Source organism: Bactrocera latifrons, unplaced genomic scaffold (genome assembly GCF_001853355.1).
Source record: "Bactrocera latifrons isolate USDA-ARS-PBARC rearing strain unplaced genomic scaffold, ASM185335v1 scaffold_52, whole genome shotgun sequence".
In the NCBI taxonomy this organism is placed as follows: Eukaryota; Metazoa; Arthropoda; class Insecta; order Diptera; family Tephritidae; genus Bactrocera; species Bactrocera latifrons.
Window position 1 is genome coordinate 997392 of NW_017537179.1, and position 20580 is coordinate 1017971.

General features: G+C 33.6%; 1 protein-coding gene across 9 annotated transcripts in view; it reads right to left on the reverse strand.

Moving 5' to 3' along the window:
• The window catches only part of LOC108974041 (alpha-1,6-mannosyl-glycoprotein 2-beta-N-acetylglucosaminyltransferase), a 24790-nt gene extending 5213 nt beyond the window's left edge, over positions 1 to 19577 (reverse strand). The window contains exons 1-10 of one of the 9 annotated variants that reach the window (XM_018941624.1): positions 18117 to 19577; positions 4518 to 4630; positions 4275 to 4406; positions 3410 to 3541; positions 3157 to 3332; positions 2858 to 3010; positions 2683 to 2771; positions 2453 to 2625; positions 2226 to 2386; positions 1520 to 1864 (exon numbers count right to left, since the gene is read on the reverse strand). In XM_018941624.1, the coding sequence (XP_018797169.1) occupies positions 1520 to 1864; positions 2226 to 2386; positions 2453 to 2625; positions 2683 to 2771; positions 2858 to 3010; positions 3157 to 3332; positions 3410 to 3541; positions 4275 to 4406; positions 4518 to 4524 (1368 nt within the window). In that variant the 5' untranslated portion in view covers positions 4525 to 4630; positions 18117 to 19577. Of the gene's footprint in view, positions 1 to 1519; positions 1865 to 2225; positions 2387 to 2452; positions 2626 to 2682; positions 2772 to 2857; positions 3011 to 3156; positions 3333 to 3409; positions 3542 to 4274; positions 4407 to 4517; positions 4631 to 9789; positions 10063 to 14514; positions 14537 to 18116 lie in introns of those variants that run through there. The other 8 variants (XM_018941628.1, XM_018941625.1, XM_018941626.1 and 5 more) reach the window with 8 other exon arrangements.
• Positions 19578 to 20580: the final 1003 nt, after the last annotated feature.

Genomic DNA, 20580 nt, shown 5'->3' on the forward strand with positions numbered 1-20580 from the left:
TTTACGAAAACCGTGCTGAGAACAAGAAATTAGTGGAGAGATCCGGAAGGTTATGTCGTCTGTTATAATTGCTTCAAAAAGTTTAGGTATTGCAGACAACTTTGCTATTCCCCTATTGTTTTCAATAGATGACCTAAATCCACTCTTATGCAAAGGAAGTATAAATGACTTTTTCCCTTTGGAAATAAGCCTTGCATAAGAGATGAATTAAATAGTTTGTTAGGGGTCGGTATATATATTTGGCACATTTCTTAAGAAAGCACGAGGGAATCATATCTTGGCCGTAATTGTATGATTGTTCTAATATATTTAACTGATATAAGACGTCTGCTTCGGAAATGGTATCGGCTGATATTGAATAACTATAGCATATAGCTGGCATACAAACCGAACGATCGAAATGAAGTTGTTTATCTTTAAGGAACTTGGTTCAAGACAACACTACCAACCTTGAATATATTGTTCGGGTCAAACAACTATAGCATATAATTGCCATTCAAACTGACCTATAAGGTATTTCTAAGAAAACTTTTATTATCTGAAAGTCATCGTTACGAAATTTGAACTAGACTATTGTCCAAGGCAGTGCAACAAACTTCCAATATATTGTTAAGATCGAAGCACTATAGTGTACATTATATGTATAGCTGCATTCAAACTGGCTGATCAATATCAAGGTAACGGTCTTCATAGAATACATTGTTTGTACCTTTAAGGTTTTCTACATCAAACGTAGAAAAACTTTTTCTGTTTGATGTAAACCATTGGCTATCTTTTCAGATTTAGTTTTGATTACTTATCGTTATTAAAAGAAATATAACTGTAAAGGTCTTATCAGAAGTAAAAATTTTTTGTATTCATGTCATGTCAAAATTTTAACAATAAATGCGTAATATGTCGCACAATGATATTAGTTGTCAGTTGTTTATTCTTAAAACGTTACTAAAATATCTACGTATGGTCTATTTCTGTTTAGAAGTAGGTGTTTAAGGTGTTAGGTGCAGCCAACCGTTACAGTTTTTTTTTTTATTTACGCTTTCTGGCTTCCTTAATATGTGTCATATCGGTAAAAGTTCAAAATGAACGACGTCAAAATATTAATGATTTCAATTAATATGACGTCAAGCAATCCAATACTCTTTAAATGGTAATTACAAAAGCACTACAACCTAAAACATGACAAATAAACAATATGACAATGTTGCGTGCAACTAACTAACTGATCTACAAAGAAACTTGTACAATCATTATAATATAAAAGCGATTCAAATCTAAATAAAACTGATAAGAAAACAATACACAAGACAAGCACGCATGCCACATTTAGATATTGAATTAAAAAAGAATGCAGTTCGAGTATTAAATTACAAACGAGCAATATCGATTACTGAAATAAGTAATTTAGTTATGCACTTGAATACGACAGCTGCGAGTATACAACAAATAAATGAACGGAGTTACACATACGAGTACATAAGTAGCTATGTTAATTTGTAACTATTTTTATTAGCTTAACTACCTTCTGATAGATAGAATATAGTGATGGTAGCACGTGATAACTCCACGATTGCTGTGCGGCGCTTTTATCTGTTGTGGTTGTGGTGGAAGTGGTTATGGTATTATGGTTGTTAGTGATGCGTGCGTTGGTGTTGGTGGCTGTATCACCCACATACACTTTGTCTTTATTATTTTCGTTAAAATACTTTTTATTAAAACTATTCGCAGCTGAGGTGGACGATGACGATGACGATGCGTGCGATGACATTTGCAGTGAATTTCTATTTTTATTGCGATTATATCCTAATAAATTGCTGGAAGTGAGCAGCGAGGAAGCATATTGGCTGCTAGGGGATTTCTTATTAGTCTGTCGTCATGAAAGAACATTACCACAAATTAAATGGTTCAGTAAATAAAAATAAACAAATTAATTGCGACAATTTTGTAGCGTAGTGATGTGAAGGAAGTTCAAACGAAAATATGTTTGTAACAGTAAAAAAAAGAGAAAAAGAGAGAGAAATATGTTAATGAGCACAAAAGCAGTTCGTAAGCATTAATTTATAGTGTTCTCTTGTTTTTATTATGTTAATATCTAAATAGTCTTTGGCAAAAATCATTGTTAAACACCCTTGTGATATACAAAATAATCTTCAGCTGTTAGAAATTATAATTTTTTTCCAAAATAGTTTTATTATAGAATATATGTATATATTATATATGAGACTTACTTTGCTGTTGTAGGTGTAGTAATTGAATGTTTTTAAATATGTGCCCAATGAGAGTATATCGCACTGCGGACACAGACTGCCGACCGATGATTGCATCATTTCGAGCAAATAAAGAAAATCTTCGGCTACATAATGATCTTCCTCTAGGAACAAAACCAGACCTGTAAACATTTATACTTTTTATGAATTTGCTTATCCTTTTTTTGACAATATAAAACGCAACTAACCAGTATGATAACGGGTCACATCTAATTGATCGAACACACGATTCGCCTTCCACCACCAATGATGCTTAGTCTGCGTGAACTTCGCTTCTCTATAATGCCCGTATAGATCGGGATATAGCGCGTTATTGCACTTACGTATTATAGCTCTATTTATGAAGAAGGTGATAATATTACTAAGAAAATAGCGTGGATATATAAAAATGTTAGTTTGTACAAATTTTGACACTCACTGATCCTTTTTCATATCTCGCGGACAATCGTTTGGATCAACGCCGGGGAACTCATCCGGATGTGTTTGTATTGAGTAAGGATAAAATATCTGTGAATAGATACAAGTTGAATATTATTAAAAATATCTAACCATTGATGGCTTTTTGTTTTTGTTTGATAGGTAAATTGTGTTACCTGTATCACTTTACAAAAGTCGATTGTTTGCACCAAATCATTGATGTCATCGTCGTAATAGTCGTGGGAGAATATTAATAGAGTCTTGGAAATATCTTTAGCCTGCGCCAGACTAACGATCAAATGGCGTAGATAAGTTATACGTGTATGCACCTGAATTGACAAAAATATGAATTTATTTAAATCTATCTGCAGTCACTTTCTTGCTTCATACATAGATGCACTAATCCAAAATATACAGATTATATTCTGAATATTTTAACACCTTACTTATATAAATATTTTTTAGTGATTTTTACCTGTACTACGATTATCACAGAATCATTTTGTAGGGGACCATAAGTGTCCTCATTTAAAACTATTTGCAGTTCATTGTATTTCGCGATTTGTTGCTTTATTTCCGAAATATTCGGCGGATGATAGTAATCCGTGTAGGAGCCGTTGTATCTGCCGCCACTGGTGCTATTGTGCTGCACTGTGATTTAAAAAAGATTAAAAAATAGAGAATGAGGAAAATATTTGTACGATAGACAAGTGTGTTTATTAGCTTACTGTGAGCTGCGGCTGTTTGATTTCTCGATTTGGGAGTTAAGAACTTATGCAGCACAGAGGGCACCATGGAGAGCATCGCGTCGATTGAGTCATTTGTTGGTTCACCAATCATCGACATTTCACGAGAATCCGCTGGTGAGTGAAATTGAAAAAAAAAAACGAAAGCAATTAAAATCTTTATTTTCATTATAATGCATTTCAAACAATGAACAAAGTCATGTATTTTATGAAATTTATGAGAACATGCTGAAATTTCGACAACATTTTAAAATTTTAAAACCGCATTTTTACTTCGTAAAGTAATCATTCTGATAATTAATATAAAACCCTCTTAACAGCTTACGTAATAAACCCTATTCGCCTATAATCTTAAAAAGCCACAATTTTTTACTAATTCAGATTGCGTAGTTGTGCCGAGTAAGCCAACGGTGTTGTTGGTAAATGTAAAAGAGGTTCCTGTTCTCTCGAAAAAGTTACTATTTCATTATAGCTTCAAGATAAACATACGTAAAGGTGGCAATAACTGACTACCTTTTAGCTCGGACTTGTCGTCTATACAGATGTTTTGAGAAACTTTGTATGCAAAGTCGTCTACATCAACTTATGATCACTTTATAGTTTTAAATACATATTAACCGGAATTTTAAGAAATGTTGTTGGGACACATTTTCATTTATATGCATAAATATATAAATTAACATAATTTAATTATTAATTAAAATAAAAAAATAAGATTTCGCCTGAAAACCTGAATGAGACACACTTCTTGCACAACTACGAACGTCTGGAATTTATTCCATGAATGGAATAAAAACTCGTTTTTGTTATAAAAAAGAAATCATTTATTCATAAACTAAGTACTTACTGTAATTAAAGACATGCAACTGCATTAGTACGAATACGATAAGCGCTACACCGATAATTACGCGTATGTAATAGGTGTTCCTTTTTCGATGCATCAGCCCCGTGTTGGGCAACGGTAGGGGTATTTTGCGAACTACATATTTAATTGAATGGGTGAAAAAAATCAATTATAAAACGCTTCTTTAGCCATCAAGGTAAATATCTACTGACCAAGTGAATCAAAAAATCTCAAGAAATAACTTACCCCTCATTTTTGACAGCGCAGCAACGGTCTTTGAGTTTGCTGCTGTTTCGATGGCGGTTAATTACACTTCAACAATAACTTCGTAGAATACTTAGCAATCAGCGTTCTCATGCCTGTAAAAAAGGGGGAAAATTATAACCGTGATTATTATTTAAAATAGGTAATAGTAACGTTTTGAACGCTTTTTTAAGTGAAGGCATGCGGTGATAAGAGCTTACAAACAGTTGTCACAACCTCTGAATTTCCCGTTCCTATGAACGAGCGTACTATCCTAAACACGTTAAAGTCTGGTAATATGATACAGAATAGCAAGAAGGTCAGAAATGGATTAAAAAAATAATTATTTACACATATTTTTTTTATTTTTTGCTTCTGTTTCTAACTTCGCTTCGTGGCGCGCTGTTGAAACAAGTGATTTTATAATTACTTTCGCAAAATATTTGAGCTCAAATTTATTTAATATAGAATTGAGAATAACAAAACTCGTGTCATACTACCTATAAATAATCTAATAAATAATTTCAAGTTTGTTCAAGCTAGTTTGCTTTAGGTTACAATCCGACATTTCTTCATTCGGTGATATTTTTATATCCTGAACAGAGTATATTAAATTCGCCACGAAGTTTGGAACACTAAGATGGAAAGATGGCCTGGATCTGTTCAACTGCCCGTTCGTCTATCTGTATATACGCAAACTACTCCTGTTAAGAAGCTGTTATTTGACCGAACCGCCGATATAGTGTCATTATAACATATATTTTCCATATAAACTGAACAATTAAAATCCTGTCCTTGAATGATCAACTTTTTTTTTACGAGGTACCTTAATGAAATTTCGTACGTGCGGCTGACTGTAGCAGCCGCCAAGGTATGATGTGTTTTTATGAGCTTGGTGATTTTGGCTTGTTAAAAAATGAATCAATGAATTTGTTCGTGAGCTCTTGACCGAAAACAATAATATAATTTCGGAATACTACAATCTTCCAACTTAATTCAACTGTATATAGATAGGGTACATACTTGTATAATTCAAAGGTTGCTGTTAAAATTCTTGTTATTAATAGATATCACAGTTTTCTAATAATGATTCAATTCTATAAGTTTTAAGAGGACTAGGGCAAAATAGCAATTCTTTCTCCTATAAGAATCAAACATCATGAACTGAAATTTAAAACAAAAAATAAGGAAAAACGTTCACTTCGTCTGCACCGCTTCACATATACAGATGATTTCTTACAATAACTCGATTTTGATCGGAAAGTTTACTAGGTGCATTGGGCAATCATTTATGCCAAACTTCTTGAAGAAATCCGACAGACGGATTGCACATGGCTTAAATCGGTAGGAGTTCTTATAAAATTTGTGTTAGGGGCTATTTGTTGTACTTTTAATGGTTTAGGAGATATGTACATCAAACTTATTAAAGGGGAGGCCATGCTCATTTTTTCACAATTTTTTGCCTATAGGTGCACCTTGCTACCGCCATCTCCTGTCAAATTAGAATTAGTTTTATAACTTAATTTAGTGCTTTGTTATTCCACTTTCTTTGTTTTTGCCAAGGAATACGTGAACTAAGTTTAATCACGATATCTCGATATTACTCAAGTTACAGCTTGCGCGAGCGGACAGACTGATCATTATGTATATATATGTACATATATTTATCTCGTTTAGTAGAAGAGTATAACAACGACTACGATCACGATAAATGAATAACTAAATACGCCGGAGCCATTAATTTTTATTCCCGAGATGGTATGAGGCTTTATAGAAATCGAGTTCCAAATTGGACGTAGGGTCCTGCTCAATTGATATCAAATATTGTGTCCTTTAGCACCCATATACTTAATATAAAGATATTCGAACCTCCGGGTGACTTTATACCGCATACATCTGCCAATATGTGAGCTATCAATGAAAACGAGAGAGCGAGATTTATTCAGAACAGTGTGTCTTTATGCTTAAATTGGATATTATTGGGTGAAAACTTTACCCAGTCCCCATATATACATACAATACTTTCAAAATCATGGTCACTTGATGAAACCCTAGAATCATTTTATTAGTCTGTGGCATGTTAATTGTATGCATGGAAGTCTTGGCAAAAATAAATAAAATCGAGTCAATACTATTCCCAACTCTCATTTACTACCTATAATGATTTTCGTTAGAACAACGAAAGTGTTTGCCGAATATGGCAGGTAACGAAAATTATTTGTATATGAAATTGTTCAAAAAAATGTTTTTGAGTATACCTCAGCAATGTCCAAATTAATACAACCAGCCTTTGCCTTTCTCTGCCCGCAATAAAACCATTAAGGTTGGTCAAAATGTGTGATATTTGAATGAAACCACATGAATAAGTTTTCCAAAAATTGTGTCGTTATGCCAGCCCATGAAGAAACTTCTCGGTCTTTGATTTTTGTAAGTTTCGAGAGTATGAAACATTCGTTTACCCCCGAACTTGGCCTCTCATTACTTTTTTTTATATATTCTGAAGGGTCTCCAACATTTCTGTCTGAGTGTTAGAATTTTCTTGATTATTTTAATGTAACCTGTCCTCGGTTTAAGAATCTCACACGAACATTAGGTCAAAGGTATGATCGGATATTTAAATACTCGTGGATGGTGCTGAAATGCATATTTTCTCAAGCGATGAGCCTAGCAATTAAAGTAAAGTAAAGTACGATGTTGAAAGGCTGCGAATATAACAGACAATCATCAAATTCACCAATTCGTTTTGAAATTAGAACTATGTATAACGATATGCACACATATTTTTAAATTGGGATATCTTGCTGTGTTCCCTTAGCTTAGTTTGCTGACTTTTTAAGTTACAATAATTGCCCATCAGGGAATTTCTGAAGAATAAAATCATAAACAAAATATATTAAGAAACCAAATAGAATAGATAAGAAGTATAACCTGCAGTTATCAATAACGAAATAAGTAAATAAATAATAATTATTTTACTTATTTTCTACCTAACAGTTCTGATGGTAATGCGTTTTCTATTTTAAATTGATAAATTACGGACTAGTGTTCTTTAATATCTGATTTTAATTGAGTAAATTTTTATTTATTTATTAATGTAAATTGACAGCTCGTGTTGGGTTTTCAGTCATACCCGATATGACGTAGACAATTAGTATTTGACAGCTACTTAAAAAATTGTTTTGTTTGTTTGGGAGGACTTCTGTGTGAATAAAATTAACAACTTAGCATTGAATTCGGTTCGATTGAGTTATGTAAAAAGAACATTGTAGTTCTTCAGAGTTAAACAGGAGTATTTTTCATTTGACTTCATAAACTAAAAGCTTCTTTAAACAAATTTATTGTCAAATAAATATTAATGAGACAATTAGTTTATTGTACGAATGAGATTGTAAGACTTTTTAGGGTTTTAGTTTATTTAGGGATTAATTTCCAAGTAAGAGTTTTGTTTGAAAATGATTTAATACAAATTTTAAAATCGAAAATTTTTTGTCAATGTGATCTTAAACTTTTAATAACATCGTAAAGTATTTTGAATTTAATTACAACTAATTTTGTGCTTCGTATTTGGAAATTGGTTAACGTAGTTGAAGCACTATATGTACCTTAAATGAAAATTCAAATCAAAAAATTAATTAATTAACTTAGTTCCTGCAATACATAGCGCTATTTTGCATTAAACATTCAAATGAGCAAATTTTATTTTTAACTGGAACTATATGTATGATACTACACCCCTTTTATTAGCATCAATTTATAGGATGTATATAATTTTCACACTTCCCGAATAATTATCTTTGCATGAACATGTAAAATGTATACAAGTATATCTAAAATATACATATGTAAATGTTAATAATGGCCACACTTGACTTAAATGATACTTAGCTCCTCAATTTTTTATGGCCGTTGACGGAATTGTCACGAAGTGGAATAATGTTCTAGTTAGTTAAATGGGAGTTTTCATATGAATACAAGTTAAGTACAGACATTTAATATATTAAAATAAGTAAGGAAGAATGGAGTTCGAGTGGAACAGAGCATATAGTATTTGTAAGTTCTATGGGGCAAAAGCATCGCGTTAATAATTTCTAAAATTAGTGGGTATATACAAACGGTTTTTACTCCTTTTACTCCTCATCGGATACTCGGTACAAGGGAACTGTGGGACGGCATTTCAAGCTCCTTACGATTAACGAAAGCATTCGATTTCGGAAAAAGCAAAAGAATAGCTGGTACGATGAAAGAAAACAGACTTTCGGTACAATCGACCACAACACGTGCGGGATGGGATAGATACCGAGAGTTGAAGAGGGAAGCGAGTCGTATTTGCTGACAAAAAAAGAGAGAGGCCGAAATGTCCGAGTATAAAGAGCTTGACAAAATAACACGACTAACAGAAGGTTTCAAGACCGAAACATACTCTGGTAGAACCTCCAGAAGTGATCAAGCAACCGAAGCCCGGAGTGAAAGTATAATGCTAGGAGAACGCGAACCCGATTCCCCAATCGATGGCGATGGAGCAGACGTTCCATTGCCCGACCATGAAGAAGTTTGAATAGCAATTACCTGCCTGAAGAACCGATGGATGTCATCGATATCATTGGCATCAACAACCCCGCCGTTAGTTCTGCCTTCTCCAGAATGGATACGGAACCAGTATCAACATCAACCTTAATGTTAGCCTCGAAATCCAACGCAGATCACTACGCAGTTGAGAAGCAAAGTCCTCTCTCGACGAACAAAAACCAAACTCTATAAGTCGCTCATTATTCCCGTCCTGCTATATGGTGCAGAGGCTTGGACGATGACAACAACTGATGAGTCGACGTTATAAGTTCTTGAGAGAAAGGTTCTGAGGAAAAGTGTTCCTTTGCGCATTGGCCACTGTGAATACCGCTTTCGATGAAATGATGTATACGTATATCTCGACGATATTGACATAGTTCATCGAATTAAAAGACAGCGGCAGTGCTGGCTAAGTCACGTTGTCCGAATGGACGAAAACAATCCAGCTCTGGAAGCTGGAGAAGGACCTGGCTTCGTTTGGAGTTTCCAATTGGAGCCACATAGCAAAATGTTGTTAACTCGGTTATAATGTGTACAGTTAGAATTCATAGCTATGTACTTCAGTTTTTTCTCACCAGATTTTTGGAGTTTTTCATATATGGAATTTTTTATTTTTTTATAATAGGTTAATTTGTTTAATTTTCATTAATTTAAAAAGAATAATGAATTGAAAAATAAATATAAAATCATTTAATATTTATAATTTTACTCAGATAAATACAGGATAGATTCCATTCTTTAGTTTTATCGCACACTGTATATTGATGTTCGATGATTTCGGATTGATGTCTGTAGTCTGTTCATTTGTCTATTCATGCAGGAACGTGGGTTGAATCTGAGGACATTGTGATAATCGACGCAGTCCATTTTTAGAAAAAATATAAATCTCAGAAAAGTTAAAGTTTTTTACTTATTATATGTACATTTTACGTATTCTTTATATACTTTATGTGGCCATTAATTAGACTGTCAAAACTTTCTAAAACAATAAAACTAAAATGACGAAATTACAGTACTTGTCTGTCAAGAATCTTGTCTTGTGCTAATTTAATTCACAATAATGAAAATAAAAAAAAACATTCTCTTTCGTAAACTTCTTCACTGCACAAACTGTGGCTCTCCGATTGTTGTTTTATTTTCTCTCTTTATAATATTTGCAACAAGAACGGCAAGAAGTTCCAACTAACTTCCTTGGGAATTTATTGACAATTGCCATATTTTGTGCTTTAGTTCGTAGACGTTGCTCTAATGTCATTGTTTGGAAGAGTAATAAAGAAATTGCATTCTTAGGGAATATGAACATCATCATATGCTTTCCAACGCAATTCGCAAATGCTGATCGGGTACACATGCTTATATGATTGTAATAATTCGTATACAGTAAGACCCCGCTTAACTCGTACTATACGTTCTATCAAACCATGCAATTATTTTTTACTAAAATCAAAACAATATAAACGAATATATTTATAAAAACAGTCTAAGCGAGTCAGATCTTTCAGGTCATTTTGTGTTTTAAATTTTCTGCATTTTTGTCAAGAAAGCAACTAATGTAGTTTGTGTTTTCCTTTCGCGTTCTGCTGGAAATTGGTGACCAGTAAAAAGCATCTGTAACGTGGATAATTTTTAATAAATTGTTCCACAAATTCGGTTATGGCTGTTAAACTCCTTTTTACAAACGTCTTTGAAAATACTTTTTGCCCTTTTTTGAAATCACTACTGTCAATATTTTGTTTTCTTCTTGGTCAGCCGTATTCCTGAGCTTATCATTAGAAAGACCAGCTGCTGTTTCTTGAACTATGTGTACGTGTGAGCACTATTTCGGGTGAACTCTGGGTTGAAATAAAAGAGCACTAAACCGAAACAGCGTTAGGCGGGTTCTTACTGTATAAGCATTTTAAGATACTCACATTTATCTCTTGAGTTTTTTTTGCAGAAATAAGAATATGCATATGTAAATATTTTTGTTATTTTAATTCGCGAGTGCTATTAACATTAAGCGAGGTTTGCTAATTTAAATGTATTATCTTGTAGCTGGGTATTTGGTATTATTTCTGTGTTATTTGCTAAACATAAATGTTAATGCGTTTTAAATGAACGACTGACAACAATAATGTCAATATGTACATATTTTATTCAAGTGCTAGCATAATGACAAGTTTTCAATTTCTCACGAAGCGGGTGGAATGGGGCTAACTATCTACGTTAACTTCTAAGGTTTTGAAAGAACACTTCTTACCCCCGAATACCAGTTTAACAAGTAAGAAAGGGCTATATTCGAGTATAATTCAAATTTGCAACATGCAAGGAACTGGACAAATACCTTAATAACACTGTGGAACATTTTTGGGATCATTGTCTGGGGGTTGAGAAATTCCAAGTCTGGGTGATGGTACTAGGTCAGTATAATAAAACCCTCAAAGGGTTTGTCGTTCGTATGTGTCAGTTTGTTTTATGACCTTTTAAATTTTTTCCTTATCTTGATGTTTTTTCGCTTAGTTGTAACATTTTGGACAAAAAAAAACAATTTCCGAGAATGCTCTTAACATCCTTGTGACAGAACATCGTAGTTGTTAGAACGATGCTTTCCCAACAAGCCTTCTATTACTTCTTTGATTGCCTGCCATGCATTCAATTCAGCGTCAATCAAAATATTATTGAATGCGTCACTTTTAATCAGCTTTCGTATATCTGGACCATTTAGTACGCCTGATTGGAAAAAAACTAATTTGTTAAGATGGAAAACCATGGGAAATGTGGAAAAAATTTAAAAGGTCATAAAAAAAACTGACACATACGACTGTACTGTGTAATGTAACAAATAAGAAAAATACGCTCGCTTTTCAGTAAAATAATGTGGGCCAATGTGGGAGGCTCATATACAAATATGGTACAAAAGAAGTTCAATCTCCTATTTTCTATTAGGTACAAGGGGGCTGAATGAAATATTGCTTCAATCTTTTTTTTACATAAGGGCATATTGCGAGATAAAGGTTTTCACATAAATGTGGACGGTGCCACATCCATCATCAAATACAGCGGCTCTATACATAGGCCTTCAATTATACTACATTATATCATAATGGAGAAAATTCAAAGTGATAAACATATGTATATACCAAAGTTAGGCAAAGGCTCACAAGAAGTCCAAATGATTTTAGACCAATTAGACTCTCCTCAATACTCTCAAAAACGTTAGAGAGATTAATAGAAATAAACTAAATCCAGAAAAACTGGTTGTTGAAGGCAAATTCGCACAAACACACAAAGCTGAGTTGTAACGGAGGTTAAAAAAGTTTGTGTTTTCATCACCAAACCTAGGGGCATACTGAGCGCTTTTAAGGATTTGAACATTTTTGAATCTTTCAGAAAACTGATTGAACAGATGCTCACGAACAGGTCAATTAATTCAACGCTTGGAGCTTCAAGGATGTGCAGATCTGTTCAATAAGGAACACCTTAAAAATGAATAAATTGCTGTTAAATCTAGAAAAGAAGGGGGGAAGTAGTAGTGTACCCTGCGCTGATGATGTGGCGGTTTCAGTTAGATCTAAATTCCCGAATACTCTCGATAAGCTTATAAAAACAATACTAAATGGCATAAATAGTTATGCCGCATCGGGCGGACCAAACTTAAAAGATAGTAGGAGGGAACTAGTAATATTCAATAGGAAACACAGTACTCCAGAGTTTATACCACCATTTTGAAATGGTATCATGTTAAAAATAGGAGATAAGACTCTTTAGAACTAAGGAATAGGGTGAGGAAAGCAGCAACCACGTTTGTAAAGAGTTCAAATTGTAGCTCTACACTTATTGCTCATTGACTCTATACAGCAATTGAGTGGTTTACTAGTATGTTGGCAGTTTGGTTAAAAGAGTAGCTAGCCTATGCATCAGTGGAGCTCTTAGAACGACTCCAAGTTAGGCACTAGACAAAATTTTACAATTACTGCCAACATACTTATAAGCAACTAACAGCGTAGTAAACTGAGACACTGACAAAATCTTCCCAATTGTTATATCATTTGGACTTCTGAGCTAGCTGAGTTTCGGTGGAGTCGGAGTCGGTGGATTTGCTCAACAACCAGAAAAACTAGTCATAAATGGAAGAAGGACCACACATGTCGACTATTAAAATTTAAAAGGAACGATATAGAACTGTAGTAGGAATGTTCTATGCAAATGAAAGGTCTGTTTCAGAGGTTACACGAATATAATTTTTCATATTGATGGAGATCATCATAAACACGGGGTGGTTCAGACGGAAGACAACAGAGTGATAGGATATGAATCGCGTCGGTATCACAATTAGCCTCCGAAAGACCTAGGTACATCGTATGCAGATATCTCGTTACGTCATTCTTATCATTTATATTATACGGATATGTATGTATATACTGAGGTGATTAAACATTTTTTTTGGAATTTTTTTTCTACTCTTACCCCCTCACATGCCAGTGATTGACAAACAAAAAATTCTCCCTGAAGCCAAGCTGTAGCTTAACTCTAAGGGGTCGGTATTTTTTTTAGATTGCCATACATTTAACATAAGAGTTTTCGTTTTTTCATTAAAACTAAAATTTCAACAACTAATTTTAGTTTCAGAAATTTTACTTTTCAAGCTTTAAAAATTTCTACGATAAAGTTTGATTATCTCAATTAGACGATTAAACATAGGGATTTGAAAGTTGGAATTTTTCAATAAAAATAAAAAAAGTTTCTGAAAATAACATTTTTGTCAGTCGAGTTAAACATGCACTCTTCAGGAATGTGTTGCAGATAAATAAAAATAACAACACAGCTCTACAAAACCAATTTTTTTTGTTGGCTTGGATATGTTATAGCTGTGTTTATACAAATACCACAATGAAACATCATAGTATTGTTACCAGCAAAATACTACATTGCTCATATGGTATATTGCTAGTATTTGGTGACACACATATGATATTTGCACCATATATGGTATTGTTACTACATGTCTGCCTCAGGCATTAGCAAATTCTGATGTTTGAAAATGTCCAGATTATGAATTTATTCCAAAAAACATTTAATGTGCTCTTGTTTTTATGATTAATATATTACATTAATTATTAACAATAAAATTATTGTTATAGTTTTGCACATTTCTTTTGCGAATATACGAACAAACATGACGTGATCCTCACTCTCAGGCTCCTTACCGAAAATTATCAGTCAGTGTAGTATATAAAAGTATAAATCTTTTCTTTGCGCAAATTTAATGCACATACCTATTTTACTTAGTTCAGTTGCTTTAATGTAGATACTTAGTGTACTAAAAACTATAAAAATGATTCTAAGTAGGCATATGTTTCGTTACATAAGACAATTTCCCTCCAGCTAAGCTGCTTCATATTTCTATATGATATGTAGATACATACACATATCTGTCAGATACAAAGATGCTTACCTACATTCTCCATTTGTTTTGTGCGGCAAAGCCTGCTAATTAGCTTCCGTAAAGCTTTCCGCACACAATCCAAAAGAACATTTATTCAAAGTGCATGTTCATATACAAGCGAATATGTTAACATACATACATACTATATACTATATATCTTTTTCTCCAAAAATGTGCAGGTTTGTATTTCTGTATTAAAGTTCCGGAACATTTCAAGATTTATGAATACACATGGAATTAGGAAGACGTTATGTATAGTATGTAACTTCATCTGCGGTATTCCAATTTATTTTACAGGTGTGAAGACTGCATATTAATATCTGTATATTAAAAACGTACTATAATTTTTTGAAAAAGTATATATACTAGTACAATGGTATAAGCATTAGAAAACTATTTTTTCACCTTTAGTAAGTGTATAGTATTATATTTACATATGTATCTTCATATATCCAGTCAGTAGTCACTAAATATAGGAATTTCTAAAAGACCCAGAAGTTTGATATATATGTATGTATAAGAGATTTACTTTATTGTAATCAAATCAATCTTGTTTAAGTGACCACATGTGTTTACTCGTTTAAAAAGTTGCCTGTTTCACAATTTTTTTCTCGTATAAAAAATTAAATATTTTATTAAAAGCTTTATTGTTGAAAACATAAACTATTAACAAAGCAGTTTTGAAATTTTTGGAAAAATGCGCCCAAAAATGTCAGTGAAAATTTCGCTTTTTTTTCAAATAGTCGAAAAAATCCTTCGTCCAAGTCTTCAATAATTGTATCTCAAATACATGTGTAAAATCGGTTGAGTAGTTCTCGAAAAAAGTCGTCAACCGACTTCAAACACACAGTTTTGAGAAAAACGCGTTTAAAGACGGCGTACTTAGCCTAGCTAGCCCTTTTTCTCAGGGCTGTATCTCCGAAAGTATTACTCAGATGAACTATAAAATTTAGTACAATATTTTAGTGGGGTTGTAGAGTTAAAACAATAAAATAAAACCCGTAAACCCATGTTACCCCGAAAACAAGTTATTGGAACACTCTGCTTTAATGAGCACAGTTCTTCGTGGACTGAGAAATCTTTGTTATAACTTTGATCTCGGCGTCCAATCTATTTTTTTTTATTTAGTCGACGATCATAGTTCCATGTGAAATACTTAGGCTGTTCACGGTAAGGTGGTTATCGGCTAATGTGGTTATTAGATTAAAAATAACCTCTATGATCCGTGAACATCCATCCCATATTGTACGGTTATATGCTTATTTTTACACAAACAGCTGTTCATTGTTTACATTTTAAGTTCAATGAAATTTCTACTTATAAAATGCCTAACCAAAGTTTAAAAAGCAACATAATTGAATTTAAAATAAGTTCTGCTATTCAGGAAATGGACTTTATTGAAGGTATGTGCTTATTAAATAATCAGAATTTTAAGAGTTCAAAAGATTCTTTGCATAAAATTTGCAGACATCTTGCGCCCCGAATAGTGTCACAATGCAATTGTAAACAAAAAACAGCTGTTAATAGCAGAATTTCCAATTAGAAAATATAAATGGAAATGCCATTCGCTTAGTTTTATTTATTTTTTGTGCTGGCATTTAGTAAAACTCCAACGACTTTCTAACACTGGAAATAAGCAAACAACCACATAATCTGTAAACAAGGGTCTAGGTTGGTCAAAGTTGGTTATTTTGTCATACCGCATTTTGTTGCTGTTTACTTAATCACATAACCACATAACCCGATAACCACCTTATCGTGAACAGCCTAACTGGTAAAACTTTGCCGGCTATCTACTCTGTTTTCGGCTGCATTGGAAAATTTTCTCAACAGCAAGCATTCCGCGGACTGTAAATTGGTATCAGGTTAGGAATTACATAGTCAAACCTAATTATGTTGTTTATTAACTCATTAGATGAAATAGAATAGTTTAAACAAATTTTGAAAAGTTGGCGTGGCGTCGCCTTTTAATAAGTCTGCTGTACATAACTCCTAAACTGCCAAAGTTATAATAACAAAATTCACTCAGGACAAAGCACCCCTGCCGACATGTAAATATTCTGAATTCGGATTATAACTCCGCCCATTTTCGAAACAACAGTTTTGTTAAAAAAAAAACTAAAAGTGCTATAAATTTCTAACAAATAAATCAAAGACATAAAAGCTTACACCCGAGATGGAGTGTGAAGACTTTATAGGAGACGGGGCCAAAACAAGATGGCACCACTCATATTAAGGTGAAAATTCATATCTCGGGACTAACTTCCCATATATCACAATTTTAAATTTCACCTGCCTTTCAGTTGTGCCTTCAAGTCGGCGAAAACTATTTAAGCTATTAAAGCTCAATAACAAAAATGTGGACCCCAGTTTCTTTTGCGGATTTTTTTTTATCCAAAGTCATATTATAGAAATTCGTATAGAATCCGTATGCCTCTTTATTTTATATAAAGATTTTCGCATTTCCAGTTGATTTTATACGGCATACATACATACATCAGGCTATATCTCAATGTAGATTATTGCCAAAAATAAGTGCACTTAGTTGACGAATTACTCCAATTCCCATATATGTATTTCTTAGCAGACCAACAGAAAAGTCCTACTATAGAAAATTCTTTTTCAGATTCGGCGATTGTAATAGTCACTGTTGATGGTCGTTCCTTTTTTAAGGTAGTCCATAAAAATTATTCCATGCATATCCCAAAATATCGACGCATAACTATTCCAGTCGAATGTTGCGTTTTTCCATGCTTTGGAGGCAGTTCATCGCGTCCAGTAAACTCGAATGACTTTAGATTGGATTTCGAAGTGAAATGATAGAGCCATATTTTATCCACTGTCACATATCGATGTAAAAACTCGGGTTTATACCGCTTGAACATCTCCATCTCCATCTCATCAAGCCAAGTTTTTGTTCAACTGTATTTCTTTCCTTCAAAAATCAATATTTCATTAACACACGAAATTTCTTTTTATCTTCTTTTTCATATTAACAGAAGTTGATTCACTCAAATTGATATAATTCACAAACTAATTATCCGAAAATGTATATACATACGCGTCTTTTGAAGGTTAGGGCTACCTAAACATCCAATGGACAAGGCACTTTTCAATTGATTGATTTAATGGTTTTATTAGAGTCTATACTAACAAATCTTATGACAAATATGTCGGTCAGTGTATGAGTTATAATTTATTGAAATGCTTGAAAATAGTTTCCTTTTTATAACAGTCTAAATTTGTAACAGAACCAAAGGGAGCACAAAGTAAAAACTAGAATTATTCGACTATATGTAAATACTTTTGTAGCCGCCACAAAAACCAAATTGAAAAGCAACCCAATTTTATGCATTGATATAAATTATCATATAGTAACTGATATAACAATAAAATGAAGATATAAATAATGGCCCGGCAAGATTTGGTGACGGAATTCAACACCATTCGTGACGGCAAGTAAAGACAAGCTAGCGACAAGATAACATGAGAAACAGTTACAGCTCAGGTGAGCTCTGCAAAGAAACAGCTGTTCTCGGTGAGTGGGAAATAAGCACAGCGCTTTGTAAACAATTCAATCCCAGAATGTCGCATAATTTTAAATTAGTTACCTGCATTTTCTGTTGTAATCATGTCTCGATTTTGTTTTCGCCGATATTTTAGTTCTAGGCAATTTTCGTGAGCACAACCCCACATGTGTGACTGCTTTCTTTTAGTTGTTGACCCCTCTGTGCTTTTGTTGTTCGTATATCAAACAATGAGAAATCGATTTTCCTGAATTTCCTTTCAGCCGTTGCGTACTTGCGATTTTCACCTTAAATAGTAATGCAGCTGTAATATGTTTCTGTCCATTAAACGTTGAAACCCGCTAGATTAAATTGGCACACCTTGGTATTCTCTTTTGGTTTTTATGTATATGAAAAGCCATTTTTATTTGTTCGACGTTCAAACTCTAATTGCATATTTATGGAAGTTTGAATGCTATTTGTGTCATCTGGTCTCATTGGGACAACAATGCCTCTAAAGACTGTTGTTCGCATCAGCGAACCCATATGTGTGTGTGTATGTTTTTCAGTTTTCGTTGTGATTGTAGTTGCCGTTGTTGCTGCTTTGGTCGTGAATATGTTCAATTAGTTGCGGAATTAGATAACGACTTAAGATGTTCATCTCCGCTTTGTATTATGATTTCAAACGCGTATCACTCTCCTAAGCACATGTGACAGAAGATCCACCGACCGAGTGCCCATCTGTCAGAGATCTACACCCAACACACCACATTTAATATTTTGTTTTTTATTTTTTAATTTTTGTTGTTTGCTTATTAGCTTGTAGTTATGCATGGAATGCCTAAGCTTTTGGCTCGCGTTCACATGCTATATATTTGTGCACATGCTTACACTTACGTACACGCATATGTAACTATCTATTTATATGCATATACCCGTACATATCGTATATGCACCTTTCATATACGCACATTCTTTCCACTGACTGCGCTTTACTTCAGTTCTCCTTTCCATAAATTCATTGCGAATTTGTGAAATTTCCTTTTCTTTCTACGCCAAAACCAATTCACCGTTTTGCACTGCAATAATTTATTTGATTTTTTTCTAATATTCAGTTTTATATCAAAATTAAATTATTTTTTATGCATCACACACAAAACGAATTCAGCGAAAATCAGAAGGTTAGATCCTGACGAATTCGACCAATTGTGTCAATTGGCGATTGTGGAACTTTTATCCGAACTACCATGCATTAATATAACACCGCGATTATGTACAAATATTTGTGCATAGCATGTAAAGCTAATGCTATGAAGTTTACTGTTTAGTTTTCAATTAGTGTTTTGTATCGTGACTTTTTAGCATCGCACTGTAAATGACGTTTCCTCGACTTTTGGTTTATCATTTAGTTATTTAATTTTTTTCATAAATGGGAGCACCATCGCGCCGCCAAACGCTACACCTATTCAATTCGGCTTTCCTAGACAAACTAAATTAAACATCTCAATGAGAAAACGAATGCGAAAAAGCATTTCGGCTTTTTTATTTAGTATCTGTGAGATACATATCCACTCTTGCCTGCACGGCCTAATATGCTTATGTGTGTAAAATTGTTGACTTTGTTGTCATGACACCTCTGCTTCTCCTTGGCAATTCGTTTTGTGTGTGACATTTAGCGTTGCTATGTTTGCTTTCGTTATTTCGCTCGTTCGAATTGTTTACTTTACTGTTTATTGTATTTACAAAAAAGTTTATGAATGAATGTCTCTCTTTCTCTTTTCTTGCGAATTCAGGTGTATGACCAGAAAATGTATACATATGCCAATGAAAAGTCACCCTACAAAAAGTATGCCTTTGCTCCGTCCCTTTTTGGCGAAAAACGAGAGAGAGCATGAACTGCTTACAAGTCTCTCTTTGATGAGTAGCGAACTCAGTAGCTAGTACATAGAGTGGATTACTCCTTTGATGGGTTGTTTTTATGTTTTTATTTTAAATAATCAAGATGAAGACACGATTTCAAATTTGGTTGGGTCCATCAGTATGACCGTCGACTTTCCGTGCAAGCTGTAACTTGAAGTAAAATTAAGATATCTTGATGAAACTTGGTACACATGAAGAAAAAATTAGGACTAGTTCATAGATTGTAGTAATCGGGCCACAGCAACACCCACAAAACGCCATTAAACGAAAACTTATAAAATTCTACATCTAGGCACTAAAATGAGGTATATAACTATAATTTGGCACAGGGATCGCAGTATTAAGTGGCACCTGTGTACTAAAACGAAAAAATTGGACCCTGCCTCCAATAGGTTTAATATACATATCTCCAAAATCATTCAAGCTAAAAGAACCAACTTCGATCAGGTTAAACCCTTTAAGGGGGTTAAGCACTCATACCGGGCACTTTATGACCAAACATCGTCCAATAAAAACCTAAGACATGGACCCAAGTACTTATAGTTGACCTTTTACCGCAAATAGCGGTCAATATTTGAGATGTATAAATGAAATTCAGATTATATTTCCTCAATACTTTCTTTAGCCACCATATACCTATTATGAAGAT